At 33.4% G+C, this 12,900-nt stretch overlaps 1 protein-coding gene across 1 annotated transcript; it reads right to left on the bottom strand.

The window, feature by feature from the left end:
- Nucleotides 1-328: 328 nt before the first annotated feature.
- NTS (neurotensin) lies at nucleotides 329-12,900 on the bottom strand. Its single transcript, XM_072401219.1, has 4 exons — nucleotides 12,741-12,900; nucleotides 10,328-10,389; nucleotides 3,517-3,741; nucleotides 329-715 (listed from the first exon to the last, which is right to left on the bottom strand). The coding sequence occupies exons 1-4, from the start codon at nucleotides 12,811-12,813 to the stop codon at nucleotides 566-568; spliced, it is 510 nt and encodes a 169-aa protein (XP_072257320.1). The 5' UTR covers nucleotides 12,814-12,900; the 3' UTR covers nucleotides 329-565.

Below are 12,900 nucleotides of genomic sequence, written 5' to 3'. Positions count from 1 at the left end.
GGGGCCCACACAATGCAATGGCCGAGGGTTGGACAGTGCAGCATAGTGCTGGTAAGAAATGCAATTCAGAGAGAGAGAGAGAGCATAGTCTGTTCTTTAAGCCGACTGCATGGGGGCCCACACAATGCAATGTTTCCCTGTTCCCCCAAATGTCCTATTACAGCCCTGCTGTGAGCCCTGCCTGATGACTCATGCTTACAGTAAATGTCTATGACTAATTTGAATATAATATTTCTAATAACTTTTCTAGCCACCAAATGAAGTTTACTCTTGTTCTGTATAGACCAGTAACAGTCATTATTCAGTACAAATTATTTTTCTTGCCGACTATTGGGATCACCATCATGCAGATAAGTGGTATTTATTTTAAATGTAAAAGTCCATATAATTCTTTATGTTAAAAAAATCACATTTAAGAATAACATGAATAAAAACACATTTACTGTATATTAAGGACAATCATTTTTCAATATATTTATGACACAAATATAGCTTTAATTGTAAGGAAAATAACCATAAATCACATTTACTTATAAATTGAACATATATTAATGAATTATATGGATTAGTAATAAGTGCCCCTTTTCAATATGTAGGGTCTTCTTGCTTTGCTTATATGTGCCTGTCGTTTAAAGATATAGGGGCTTTTCCTCTTTACAATATCTTCATTTTCAGTGTTTGAGCTGGTAGAATCCAGGTAATCTTGCTGGATCAGCTAAAAGAAAACAAAATGTGTTATTTTTAGTTAGTTTGTTACAATTAAAGAATGTCATTTCTCAAATCACCAGTTAGGGTATGGGATAGTAAATTCTTCTCAGATCTTTATTCAAACCAGTCTCAAGAGTGTATGATATTCTAAAATGAGCATATATATAATATGACTTTTAAATAAAAGTAAAAGTTTAGTCGGTAAATTGTATATTTTTACAGCCGTTGGGCTGGACTTTTGTTATTTGAGGCAAGATTGCACTGCCCCAACCCCCTAACTATTATATTTTGTAATTAACTAAACAAGGACATTAAAAACTTGGGGAAAAGTTCCCATAGCACCTCCTGGCCCCCTTACAAAAGTTTCGTGACAATATCATGTTCAGGGACTTTGCAATTAACTAAAAACATTGACAGGGCTTTTAAACTGGGTTTTAATGACTATAATTTAACATTGATGTACAGAAAAGCTATATGTTTAAAAAAAATAATAATTTTATTCACTTTGGATATGTTCCCACATGTTTTTTTCTTGACTACTATTGTAATTTACTAACAATATCATGTTTAGGGACTTCACAAATAACTCATGTGTTTATTAATTTTTTTGCTTTGGCCCATCCCAAATAGCTTTAAAGTGGGTTCCTTACAAACATCTAGATTTTAATATGAAAATTCTGACTAGGTGCTAACAAAAACCTTGGCCTTTATTTTTGTTAACTACATAATGCTGTTTTTATTGTAAGCACTGCTACTAACATTCTTGTGTTGATATTAGAATCCTTGTATATGGCGAGAAATATTTAGAAAGATGACAGTATGTTAGCTTATAAGGCCTAAACCCCAAACTTCACATAAGAAAATGAATATTCAGTGTATAATTTCTTTTCTTGAAGCTAGCAAGCACCCCCCCAGGGGTTAGACATTATTTTATATTGTTAGTTTGTTAATTTGTGTAGAAATGATCATAGACATGGGTCAAATGCAATTATCATCTTCATTTTGCACAAATTATTGGATATTGCACAGCTCGCAAGGTATCAGATAATCACTCTGCATTAATGTATAAAATCATTACAGATAAAAAAAAACGCTCAAATGAGCTGCCACTGTGTTACATCTCAGTTACCCTTTTCCAATAATACAAAATTTCATTTTTTTTGTTTAAACTGAATGCTATTCCTAGGAAGCTAGCTTTAGGAAATATCAATGTATTTTTTTTAAATGTATAACAATGTGTTCTTTTTAAGATAATAAAAGAATACATATGCCATTCATTTTGCCCTGCATTCCCCTGGTTTTGATCCTTTGTAAAGCATCTTGTCTGATTTGTCCTGTATTTATTTTACCCATTTCTCTGTTTCTATAAGATTATGTTTCTTTTATTGCAAGACTTTGGACCTGGCACACAACTTTACTTTTAATGGTAGGTACCAAGTGAGAAACCTTTCGATAGGTAACTGTTAAGAGTGCATGCATGCACACTGCCAGTCTGTAGGTCACGTGGATTTTCCAGGTCCTCCAGCAGCTGTGCAGGACGCAGAATTCTTTTTTGACCTCCTGAATTTAGTTCTACAAGCTTCACAGCCCAGAGCTAACAGACTTGTTAGACCTACCAATCAGTATGTGAGTATGTCATTATGTGTGCATAAGGTCAAAGAATGTGACTGTGCAGACTTTGGGCCTAATATATAGAAGCTCTGCAAGGCTGGTGGGGATACACTTCCATGAAGCTGAGTGATCCAGCAAACCTGGAATGAATCTGGTCCAGTATTGAAAACATTTTCTAACAAATAGCAAATGACTTTTAAGAAATCTATTCCAGATTTGTTGGATCACCCAGCTTTACTGATGAAAGTGTATCCTCTCCAGCCTTGGAGAGGTTTAATAAATTATGCCCATTGTGTTCCCTCTGATTAGTGATGGGGAACAAAATTCTACAAGATGGAATACAATATGAAATATGGATAATGCAAAAGTAATGTGTATTTGTATGTGTTTTCATGTGATAAGTGTAGGAAAAAAGTGTGTAGTCAGGACTTACTGTTTTTAAACTATACCATATTATGTTTCAATTTAACATAATGACAATAATTTTATCTTTTTGAAGATAGTGCTGCAGAGTTTTATTGCTGTCAATGACCCTATTGGGAGCTCTCATCTGTGACACCAGAACAAGAAATTAAGGGGGCAGATATCACCGAGACATAGATAAAGACAGCAATTTTATTTTGAAAGACATTTTAACCTTTTATTTATTTCAGTAAACAAAAATGTTTTTTGAAATCACTGTGCTCACGAGAAATATTTGCCTTCAGACCTGGCCAGCTGTTTAAACGAGAACTTATTCCAACCGCACAATGAAAAGGTTGCTTTGTTGTTGTGTTGCAGTTGTTGCTAAAGGACTGGAGATATCCCATAATCACTTGTGGTGCAGTGAACTTTACTGCGACTGCAGTCAACTGCATGGCAAGCCTTTGTTAATGGTTGCAGTTTACTCTAAAAACTGCTCCTGGGTATATAGGGTGTTCTGGATAAGAATAACCATGCAGTTAGACTGTGTGTCTGAAAAATTATATGTATCATTTTATTTGCCAAAATCATATAACTATTCGTGGCATGCATCCTTTCTAGATGGAAGGTCTAAAGGTCAGTGACCTCTTATTTCTCCAATATGGAATAGCCAAATGTGTTAGCATTCAACATTCTTATTTATCAAACTATTATGACAAGTGCTATGAAAGCAGGTAACGAAAGTTTCTACAATCATTTGTTTATCTCACAGTGAAGTAACTGAATTTACAATACCTCCCAGTGTTGAAAGACTCTGCTTTGGCAAATTTTCTGAAGCTGGAACGTGGTCAGCATTGCTTCTAAATTAAATCCATCCAAAGATGTAGGATATGTTTTTCTCATCAAGAGGTCATCTTCTCCAGTGTCTCCAGTTTCTTCAGCTTGGGTATTAAGATTGTTTAAAAGATTGCATACATTTAGCAGAGTCATTTTCCAGTACGGAAGTCTTGCTTTATTCACCTATGATGACATGTATGAACACATATTTAGAACTTTATAAAATAGCATTTTATTCTCTCTCCATTCTATTGTGTTATTTATTGTCTCTGTTCTTGCTTTATCCTCTTTTGTGCAGTGATAAAAATATCAAAGAAAATAACTGAGCCATATCATATCTATGACCTTTTTATTGCCTGTATAATTATATCACACCATTGTTGACTTCCTGCTACTGAAAGTAGAGTTGAAGCTGAAGAACAGTAGATCTGTGTTGACGATTGCTTGTTGTGTCTTATTGAAACTAAATGTAGCTTCTACAATAGGGAAATGTTATTACTTTCACCACCATAACTAAGCATGAGTGGGTGAATGCATGAACTTTTGAGAAATGATTATACCTGGTAAATCTAATTTTTGTGAAAATTTCCCCAAAATGATGCCTATTTTTTCAATGTGGTTAAAATGCATCTTTTAATCCAAATAGTGTTCCCAGCAGAGGAGTGGCAAGTGGGTACACATTGAAAGAATTTTTACTTACCTTATCCCTCATTCCCACGTACTTCTCCTTTGTGTGACTAGTCTACAATGAAGGATCAATTGGGTGAAATCCAAGAGCATGCCCATCCATCCTCAGCTGTTTTTTTTAACAAATCTCATACAGGTTTAACAAATCTCATACATGTGTTTTATCTGTGTATTCTCTTTATCAGCTCTAAGAACAAACCTTTCTTAAGAACAAAGTCCATGACTTTTGCAAGCACATACTGTATTCATAACTTTGTATGCCCAGAGTGAAATGTTTTCTTGTCATTTTCTGTCCTATTCAGCAAGTCTAATAAAATGCTACTGATACTTCTGGTAATGTCCTACATTTAAACCATAGCATTAGTAGACTTCCTGAATCATATCACAGATTCATGATATTTTTATACTGTACTAGTCCATAATGAACATATTGTGAGTTTTTTCTGCATACTTTATTCAATCTTTTTTAATATACATGCAGTTTGCTTCCATTGGACTGCCAAGACAAGAAAAAACCTAATACACAATATTTTGACTTGTTAGTAAGGCACTGGCCTTATACTATGAAAGATAAACATTTGCTTTGATGTACTTTGCACAAGGCCATTGAATGCATCTTAACAGTATCACACTTTAACAGATTAGTGTAAATATATGTACCCAAAAACAATTTAACTAGCTTTGGCCTTGGAAACTCTTGTCCAGCCGCTTTTCAAAGAGGTTTATTTTTACTCGCCTTGTTGTAGAAACCTGTTATAGGACTATAGGTTATGAAATCCCTGCACCAGGTAGTCTCAGAAACATGTTTTATGTCTATGTACCATTGATGTTTCAACCATCAAATACACTTGAAATGAGCAAACTGCCTACTGTATTGTACATTATGTTTGAATATAAAAAGCGTATATTTTACGGATCAGGATCTTCCAGAAAGTGTTTTGTATGAGGTTCACCTTGTCCTCCTATGTCTGCCATGTTCAATTAACTGGCTTGTTTTGTTGAATAATGCCTTTCTCCCTTCCCGAATGATATCACAAACAATATATTTTGCTGCCAACAAGAGAATCCAGATAAATAGCAGAAATAAATGCATTGTTTTATTGAAATGCTAATGATATATTACCACATGTAGTTTACATTATAATTTAAATAGATATACCTATACTTTGGAGATAAATGACACAATCGATCTGTGTGATGGATATGGCTGTGAAATATGTCTCCTCAGCAAAACTCAAAGGAGTCGTGATAAAATGTAAAAAATAAAAAAAGGTAAAAAAGGAAAAAAAATGTAAATGTAGAAACAAAAAATAAATCTGTTTTTGTATTCAAGACAGTCATTAACAAATTGTGTTATGTTTTAAAACATTCATAGTGATGATTTGTACTTGGTAGTAAACCTTCCACAGCTCCCTTAAAAACAAAAGCAAGACTCTTGACCGGTTATTGTTTACAGGACAGTTAGTGCCATGAAAAAAAAAATGTAAAAGAGATGAACCTTTGTCCACCTTACCACCACAAATACACCACCAGACAAAGAAACCTAATGGGAACAAAACTAATGAGAAGAATAACATCTGTACCCCATATTGACCATGCAGATCACATTTTTTTTGTATAGGAAAATAAAAAGAAGGCACCTGATTGACCTCTATGAACAAAGGTTGAAGATGACCTCTCACAGTTATTGGACACGAATGAATCAAAAATATATTTTTGTAAATGCAACCTATATAAGAATATGATGTTGACTTGATATTAGCCTCTTTATGTATCCTATATAGAAGAATTTAGACTTTGGGAAGGTAAGATAGCCACTCAGAGCTCATGTCATTATGTTTATAATAAATGTCAACAGCATGGTTTGATGATGAGGTTGTAGATGAGAACAAGCATTTTAAAAGGTAAGTGAATTTGCCAGAAGAAAAGATGTTGTTGAAGATTAATTGCTGCAAAATATTGATATATATAGCTATAACACTGAGACTCCAAAAGCGTAGCTGCGGTAAAGGTGGATATCTATGGTACTTAGCATGCTATTTTCTTGCTCACAAGAACAAACAGCTGTGATAGCTTGGGATGTGTCAAATGTTTTGCCAATATTGTAATATAACTGTGGGTACCCCTAGGGATGTCAATTTTTTACAAGATAATTACACATATACAATGCCAAGCCTGTAGTCATAATGTATATAGAGAGGAGAAAGTAAATACAGGTTTTTTGGCAGTATAGTGCCAAAAACAATTGTGATTTATCAACATATCATTTATACTTAGGTACAACGTAGACCTTCTATGCTAAAGACCTAGGTTGTATGTCATAAAACCTAAATTCAGGTTACAAGCTTAATAATCATAATAAACATGGGTCTCAAGTCCCGACGCGTCTCGCTTTAAAGAGCTTCCTCAGGGGATATCTTGAGATTGCAATTGATTAGTAAGAAGAAAGTGGAATTGAATATGAGATACAGTACATGATAGATAGTAGGGAACAAGGTAGTAATGAGATTTACCTATTGTTAGCTAAAAAGCAAACTTTCTTGTATAATAATTCAAAAATCATTTATATGATGGAATTCAATGTTACTGAGGTTATTCCATGATTTTTAAATGGTTGACTTAGGCTCCTTTTTAGTTACTTCCACCATATCAGTTGATAGGGATGCTTCTTTAAATTATCTATAGCAGAGCTATACGTTCATCTGTCCAGCTCTGTAGCTAAGATGGCTCCCAAGGACACCTACATAGAATGTTGGGCATCTTTTGAAGTACTTGTACAATGTTGGACTGTGAAACCTTGACCACTCCCCTTTATTGTTTTTCCAATAGTTATAACTTCACACTTGCATTGATGAGTGCACTGTGGGCAGCAATGGCATTTAAAATTATTCAGTTCCTAAACTCCAGAATCCCAAGCTCTTCTACTTTTTCATCTGTTGACAATGTACTGTTTTTCTTTAGCAAAGAATTCTCTACTCTCTATTGATAGTACCAATGATGAAAGTGGAGTGGAAAATACACACTACAACACTATAGATTATCCAAAATGCTAGGTCAGTCTCAGCTGAACTATAGACTCATGAACCTCCTCCACTTCTCCCTACAAACCACCAGTCACCCATGACAGAATGTCTGAAAGGAAACAAAATTATGTTCTTACTAATTCTGCCATCTAACTGTTTACATGGCCACAACATTAGTGATGCAGCCACTTTTGGATCATCTAACTAATTCAAGCATATTTTGATAACACAAAAGGTGTCCCTTGAGCTAATAGAGGAAGACATGCTGATTCTTTTAAGAACCTGTGTGCATTTTTTTTCCTCTCAGAGTTGCTTGTCATTCCATATTGATTCACTGGAATGCAAAATCAGCTTGAGATGCCTTAGAAGGAAATTATATCTGGTCCAAAAATTAACAAAAAGAACTCAAAAAGAACATAGAAGGATCTCAGATGCCATCTCAATCTGATCTACAAAACAAGATGAATGCACCTAAAAGAATTCAGTATTTTCCCAGATCCATAAACAACAACAATGTTGTACTAACAAGAAAAATGCTCCTTTGATTATTGCTGTGTACCCAGAGACAAGCAACCAGTGACATATGGAGCGGCAGCTGTGACCAAGGATGTTGTAACCAAGTGCACTGTTTTTACAGCACAGTGGGATTAGCATTACCTGTACAACCAATGTGATGTGCTGTGATGCCATATTTCACCTTGAGGTCATGTGGACAGGGAACATACAATGGGCCAGTTTATGGACTTTATCCACTAGAAATCAACCACCGGCTTTCCAACAGCTTCTTCAAGCAGATAATGAAGACAAATATACAATCTATACCATAATAGCCCAATCTTACTTCAAGATAAACCTCTTTTTAATAGTTCAAATAAACTTAAAAAACAGATCTAAATACTTTTTTTATGCTGATTGGATTAGTTTATATAACATCCTAATTTTGTCCATGGAACGTTGTATAAGTAGGTTTGCTTATGCTTATGTACCAAATGATCTGAATTTATTGCAGCAGGTAATACATGGCTAAAATGGAAGACCCAATATAATGGTCATATAATGGCCATATAATTACCATACAATAGAATTCCACACTGACTACCTCTAAGCAACAAAACTGTATCACACAACACCTTATTTAGGATAGAAGTAAAGTTACATGAATAATGTAATTTCAGATCAACTGGTCTAGTTTAATAAAGCTCTTCAAGACTGCTGAAGATAGACTATCATGGCAGAACCTGGGTGATCCAACAAACCAGGAATGAGTTTCTTAAAAATCATTTGCAATTAGTTGACAAAGGGTTTTCATCCATTCCGATTTTAATGGATCAGCTAGGTACTCCCATGATAGTCTAGCTTCACCAGTCTTGGAGGGCTTTAATAAATCAGACCTAATGTCTTGGGTATTATTTTTATAGTTACTATTTTTATAATATTATACAAATGACAAATGTGATTTTTGACTATTCTGGAATTTTATTGCTACTTACTAAAAGTTGTGGTTCTGTTGACCTAACACTTAGCATGTGTATCTATGTGTTTAGAAATCACACACATGCATGGTTTACTGCAAATTTGTGTACAGTTGTAGGTAAATCTTCACCTTCCCTCTGAAATAGCAGAGTTTCACTATTGTGTATTGTCCAATATAATTATTCCTGCATCATTCCTGTTTCTTAAAGGAATAGCAATCAAAAACATACTAACTTATTTTAGTTAAGTAAATATGAAAAATTGTATATTAAGTATATTATGTAGTCTTTATCCAGCCTGCAGGTGGAGCTCTAGTCATCTTTTTGGATGAGAAGCATTATATCACTACAATAGGCCCATCGTTTGCAAGACTCAGCTGGGCTGTTTATCTGATTAATTGTTGTGCTGTCTGTTTAGCTAAACCACTGTGCATTGGAGATTCTTTTTCATGTATGTAATGTTTGTATGTAAAACAGAGATTGTGTATATAATTAAAGATATTAAATAAAGTATACCAGATATAAAACAACATTTCCAAGATGTTTAAGATGTGTAATGTAGTTTGATCTTTGGTTTCTATGCCTCTGATACTTTGCTTTATATGTAGCTGAGTTCAGAGAAGATTTTTCTTAAAAAATTATGCTAGAAATCTATGGTTTGATTCCCCTTGTACTCTCATTTTAACTGAATAAGTACCATTTTATTTCTAATTTTTCATCAATGCTATTATATAAATCATTATTAAACTGTCTCCATTTTATATAAAGATTTGATGTTAAGAAACATGAAAAGATTTCAGGAGTACCAACCTGTCATTTCAAAAGATAAGATATAACTAAAGGTAGAACAGAAATTTAGGCTAATTTGCTTTAATATCATTCATATTGCACTTATTCAAAGGTAATAAAAGAGATCCATGAAAGATGAATACAAAATGGAGCACATAATCGTATAACTAGTCTTTTGTAATGTAAAATTCTGAAGAATTTAGACATTTAACAATGATAATTCCTACTTACACCTTGGAAGAAATGTGACACTAATTTGAGTGCATATCCTTCTGTACATAACTATCCATCAGAAAATAGTTGTCCATATGACTGACATTTGATTTTATGAAAATCATTTTATTCAAGTGGTAGATTTCACTAATTTTTCTTTTCTTTTTTTAAAATAAATTAAAATTCTTACATACTCTGCTAAGTGAAATAATACTCTTCTTGTAAAGAATTCCAAGAGGTAATATATAACTTTCAGAGTGCCCCTAATGCACAAAGACAGCAGCTTTCCAATTTTTGCAATTAGGATGATTGGCCAATAGTGCCACTCTGACTATTTTTAGGCAATGATAAATGGGTCAAAGGATTTTTTGTGAGATTAAAGGAATGCTGTTTTCATGACATAGAGAAGTGCTGTAGATTACTACCTGTAATATTTTTCAGCCCTATAAAACTATGTTTTTTCTGTTTTATTTCTTGAAATGTATAATCTATTGTTGGAATATTTTTTTTTGTTTTTATGTATTTCTTTCTTCTAAGCACAACACCAAAATAGTTACAAATGCGTTTAAAATAAAAATGACAAACCTTTGATGAATACATATTGCTAAGTACATCTGCATCTAATGTTTTCAACTCTTCTTCTGAATCTATAACAAGAAAAAAAAATATTTCTATAGAACTTTGTATATGTCCAAATAAAATACTCAAAACTGGTAAATAAAGACGGTTTATTAAAAAGAACATTTAGATTGATGGTATGGTAATGATATGGTAATACTTTTTACTATTGTATATATAATACAGGCAATAATGCTGCACTTTTTTCATTCAAGGCATGTTTATTATTATGGGTGCTAAGCTTTTCCCAATGAATACATGTAGTAATACAGGTCAGATATTAGACAACAGTGCTTGAATGTAAATTGACCTTTCAGGCAGTGAAGTGTGATAAGATATTGGTAATTACAGCCTTGCAAAACATATGTTGAACCTTGAATATTTCATATATCATACATAAGTGGAATTGCTTAACTGGTGGCTGAAGAAGCACTGTTTGTTATACTGCTGTTTTTTTTTATGATATATTTATTAGTCAACCAGTACTTCAACCAAAAGTCCTTCCCATAGGCAAATAGGTTCTGCACAGATTATTTGCTCAGCTACATAAACTACATATTCCACCATTTTTTAAAAGGTAAAGACAAATGTGCATGGCTCAATAGTAACCAATAGGAATTAATCTTTCACCAATATAAATACAAATGAAATCTGAATGATGGTTTATGTTTTGCTCTTTACTGCCCTTTCGTATAAGCCTGAGAGCAATGGATCAATTTGGGCATATTTTCAAAAAAAATAGATAAAGTAGACTGAATTTCAATGTGGGCAGTATGTCCTGTAATGTTTTGCTAGGAACTCATATACAGTACAATATGAACTGAGACTGAATTGCTAAAGGAGTTGAGAGTGTTCACATGAAAAAAGAACAAATATTCAACTAATTTATCCAATTATGTGAAAAAACAAGTTCTTTATTCCTATGTATTTCATCTGCACATGATTGCATAATTAAAGTTATTCTTAACCCTTTTTTGTGTAAACATTCTTTTAGTAAATCAGCCTCAATGCAAGTAACATTTTTATATTCAGTTGTTTTATGTAAAATTTTGCATCCAAACAGAAATTGAGTTTGCCTTAACTGCTCATTTCTTTGCTCACAGCTGTTTTAGAAAAAAATGCCAGTCAGTAGTCATATAGGAAAAGATAACTAATTACAAAGAGAACATGATTTCATTTCATTTTCATCTGCTTTATTTCAATACAAATAATGGAAAAAGGTTATGATTCTAATGAATGATATTCACCTCCTGAGCCAAAAGATACAGCACCATACCAGTACCGGTAATCAGTTATCGCCAAAATTGAGACATTCGTACTCACATACCAGGTTTTACCAGATATTACCATTGTGTTCACTTATTTTTTACTTTTCTATAACACTTGTTTAATTGCACCAACTTATCTGGAATGTTATATGACAAAATGGCCTGCAGATTATTTTAAATTGAATGCAAAAGGTGATATCATCTGGTATAGCAACTTTCACATTGGGAAGAACCAAAATCTTTGAATTCCAACTACTAGGATTTTCATAAATTTGCCAATTAGTTAGTGAAACAATGTATATGTATTTTAATTAGTAAGTTTAGTACTTCAGTCCAATATTGGTAGATATTGGCCAGAAAGTTGAGTCCCTCACCATTTGGTACTTAGGTAGACAGATTTGTACAGATTCCAGCACTATTTTCCTGAACCTGTCTCACTCCTCACTGTAGTATTATCCATAGAATAAAGTAAATAGAAATGAAAGTATAAAGACAATATTTTAATTATCATTTACCTGGACAGATCAGATAGAGGAGAATAAAGGTTTCAGGTTCTGTCTTTGCAACTATATTCCCCTTGCCAAAACTGGTTGAAATAACAGTAATGTCCAATTATATTCAGCCCTTGTTTTAAAATAGAATACACTGTAGGCATGTCAGAAATGATTGACAAACCAAGGCAAGCTAGGTAGTTTTACTATTATCTTTACATCCCTGTACAATTCAGATCACTCCTTTATTTTGCAAGAGGCTAAAAGTTCTATCACAAGCTCACAAAAAACCAATGCACTTCATCTCTATTATTATTTCCCAACCAGCTCAATGATGCTTTCATGCAAGCTCTTGCAGGATACACAGTTCTCATTTTTCTCATGACAAGCAGCAAGCTGTAAATTAGTAATATTTTACTATCAAGAATACACCAGCTCCTGCAATACAAGTTACTGACCTCCTAGGATAGAAGCATACACATATCATTTGACATATATAAAACACAAAATATAAAAATCAACATAACAACAGAACTATAACTTCACATCTATATATCATGGCACAAGCAATAGCTTTACAGAAACATAGTAATAGTTCAGGATAGTAAACCTGTACACTACCTGTGCACATCCCGCAGTAGTTGAAAGCAAGGAGCATCAGACACACCATCTGAATTCTTATTCCAATCATCATGAATTATTTAGGGAACTTTAGTCCATTCAAAAATAAAATTGCAGTTGAGACTGACAGACCTTCTCCTTCTCAGTGCTGTGTACCATA

This window comes from Pyxicephalus adspersus, chromosome 2 (assembly GCF_032062135.1).
Source record: "Pyxicephalus adspersus chromosome 2, UCB_Pads_2.0, whole genome shotgun sequence".
Classification (NCBI taxonomy): Eukaryota; Metazoa; Chordata; class Amphibia; order Anura; family Pyxicephalidae; genus Pyxicephalus; species Pyxicephalus adspersus.
This window is presented reverse-complemented; position numbering and strand designations above follow the sequence as displayed.

Bases quoted from the DNA above. Each gene is read 5' to 3' on its own strand.
- NTS (XM_072401219.1), bottom strand. From the start codon at position 12,813: ATGATGATTGGAATAAGAATTCAGATGGTGTGTCTGATGCTCCTTGCT. The intron at 3,742-10,327 runs GTTTGTCATTTT...ATGTCATCATAG, and splicing joins GCAATATGTATTCATCAAAG to GTGAATAAAGCAAGACTTCC. The intron at 716-3,516 runs GTATTGTAAATT...GTTTTCTTTTAG, and splicing joins GAGTCTTTCAACACTGGGAG to CTGATCCAGCAAGATTACCT.